This window comes from Brachyhypopomus gauderio, unplaced genomic scaffold (assembly GCF_052324685.1).
Source record: "Brachyhypopomus gauderio isolate BG-103 unplaced genomic scaffold, BGAUD_0.2 sc116, whole genome shotgun sequence".
Lineage (NCBI taxonomy): Eukaryota > Metazoa > Chordata > Actinopteri > Gymnotiformes > Hypopomidae > Brachyhypopomus > Brachyhypopomus gauderio.
This window is the reverse complement of record NW_027506937.1, coordinates 630,001-632,727: the sequence shown is the minus strand read 5'-3', so window position 1 is coordinate 632,727 and position 2,727 is coordinate 630,001. Positions and strand designations below refer to the sequence as shown.

The 2,727-nt window shown below is 57.5% G+C and overlaps 1 protein-coding gene across 1 annotated transcript in view; it reads left to right on the top strand.

Moving 5' to 3' along the window:
- Window positions 1–4: 4 nt before the first annotated feature.
- Window positions 5–2,727, top strand: part of syde2 (synapse defective 1, Rho GTPase, homolog 2 (C. elegans)) — a gene marked incomplete at its 5' end in the record, with an annotated part of 14,710 nt that continues 11,987 nt past the window's right edge. The window contains 3 exon segments of the mRNA XM_076993572.1: window positions 5–361; window positions 364–788; window positions 790–1,099. Coding sequence (XP_076849687.1) covers window positions 5–361; window positions 364–788; window positions 790–1,099 — 1,092 coding nt within the window.

Below are 2,727 nucleotides of genomic sequence, written 5' to 3'. Positions count from 1 at the left end.
CGTCTCCGCCCTCCAGCCCCAACCCTGTGAAGAAGAGCAGTTCCGTCAGCTGGTCCCTCCCGGAGCGAATCAGATCTCCACGCACCGTGCGCAAGCTCTCCATGAAGATGAAGAGACTTCCCGAACTGGGGCGGCAAGCTCAGTGTCAAAGGGAACTCCCGCCTCCGTCTCTGCCGGCCAATCGGGAGAGCAGGGCACGCCCGGCCAGGGTCGACGGTGCGGCCGTTCCGGCCTCGGCCGCCGCCCACGGCCCCGCCCAGGCTGTCGCCGGGGACGACGGGGGAGCGGCAACGTGATCTGCCGATATCACCTGGACAGCAGCGTGTCCACGCAGCCGCACAAGAGGAAAGGGTGCGGTCGCCGGGGTGCCCAAGTCCGCCAGCAAGGGCGGGGTACCTGAGCGACGGCGACTCCCCCGAGCTGGTGGCCAAGTCCAGCAAGCACGGAGCATTGCGCGGAGACGGGGAGGCGGGGCCAGGGGCCCGGGGCGCCGGCACCGACCTGGATGTGAACGCCTTCCAGCCGTACAGCTTCTCCGAGCGGCCGCGGTGCACGGCGTACCTGTCGGGCCTGATGAGCGTGCACCTGTGCGGTGCCGAGGGCCTGAAGCCGGCCCGCGTGGACTCGCGGGACGTCTACTGCGCCATCCAGGTGGACTCGGTGAACAAGGCCCGCACCGCCCTGCTGACCTGCAGCTCCGCCTTCCTGGACATGGACCACAACTTCAACATCGAGCTGGAGAACGCTCAGCACCTCAAGCTGGCCGTGTTCAGCTGGGAGGCCGACGCCCCAGAGGCGGAACCGCGTGTGTTGCCACGGTACGGTGGCGCTACCCCCCTCTCTTCTGGCCCGCCGGGGACGGGGAGCCGATGGGCGGCGTCTGGCCGTGCGTCTGGAGCCCCGTGGCGTCATCTACGTCAGGCTGGGCCTGATGGAGCGCTGGGCCAACTCGCTGGACGCGCCCGCGGGAGACGGCGGCCGCCCGGCGCGGGTGTTTGGCGTCGACGCAGAGCGCGTGGTGGAGCGCGAGGGGGCGGGGCTAGCCGTGCCTTTGCTCATCGAGAAGTGCATCGACGAGATTGAGAGGCGGGGCTGCCAGGTGAGTGTGTGTGTGTGTGTGTGTGTGTGTGTGTGTGTGTGTGTGTGTGTGTGTGTGTGTGTGTGTGTGTGTGTGTGTGTGTGTGTGTGTGTGTGTGTGTGTGTTGTGAGCGTACTTCTCTGCTGTGTGGTGTCTGTAGTTCTCTGGTGTGTTGGAAGCAGCCGTTTTTTCGGGGGTTTGCCCGCGTGGCAGGGCAGAGTGCCATCGGTGGAGACAAGCTTCTCATCCGTCTTCATTATGGTGCAGTAAAAGTGTGCTTGCCACTGGTCAACTGGAAAATCCCTATCATGTCTTCTCTCTCTCTCTCTCACACACACACACACACACACACACACACACACACATATTTAGGGCCCTCTCTGTAAGCTGTTTACCCAGGCTCCCAGCCAGGTCTTTAGCCATTCATGTCTTCCTCTCTTTCTCCCTCTCACACACACACACACACACACACACACACACCACACACACACACACAGTTGTCCCTGGTTCCCAGGCTGGAGCACACAGGGCTTCTCTCCCTGTTAAGCACAGCTGCCACTTCCTGACTGATCCTGGATCAGACTGAGTATCACCTATACAGCAGGTAGCTGTTACTCTCGGTGCCGTTACTCTCTGTGCCGTTACTCTCACACTCTCAGTGTTACTGTCTATGTTGTTGCCTCAGTGGCAGACTGTTATTTCCTGTTGTTGCATGATTCTTAAATCTCAGACACACACACACACACACACACACCACCCACCAAGCAGCAGTATCAATGAAGCTGTTCTTTCTCATTGTTAGACGTCTTTATTTACGTGTTGCCGTGTGTTAACCCTCTTGAGAACACGTTTTTTCTGTCCGTTCTCCCTGTGTGTGGGCGTGGCGGGGTGAAAAGGTCCCGCACCGCTCACTCTTTTGTCCCGCTGCCCTGTTCTGGCCCCTGACTCTGCCCTGCTGTTTGCTTAGGCTGTCGACACCACGTTGAGGATCCCGCACCCGCAGGCGTGATGCTACAAGCCAAAAAGGCTTATGATGATACAACTAGCTTCCTGTGTTAGCACTAGCCAAACACTAGCGTTCATGTTAGCACTAGCCAAACACTAGCGTTCAGAGGGCTTAGTCCTCCTGCCCTGGTGGGTTCAGAGCCATAGTTGAGTTCAATACATGCAGCCTGATTCAGGCCCCTGGTGTCCAGCCTGTCTGATTCAGAGGTCATTGAGAGGTCAGCACTATGTGTAAGGCAGCTTGGGGGGTGGAAGACTGTCCAATCGGGTGTCCCCATGTCAGTGAGCAGGCGGGGGTCCCATGACAGTGAAATGACTGACACTTTTACCTCGGAGGTTTGGTTAGTCAAGACTGTACTAGTTACTGATGACTGTACGTTGTACTAAATGTTTTGGTCAGGTGGTGAACCTGTATGGTCTGTGAGGTAATTTAGCTGTTGTTTCAATGTCATATTTTAATGTTTTGGTCAGGTGGTGGGCCTGTATGGTCTGTGGGGTAATTTAGCTTTTGTTTTAATGTTGTATTTTAATGTTTTAGTCAGGTGGTGGACCTGTATGGTCTGTAGGGTAATTTAGAGGTGGTTTTATTGTCGTATTTTAATGTTTTGGTCAGGTGGTGGGCCTGTATGGTCTGTAGGGTAATT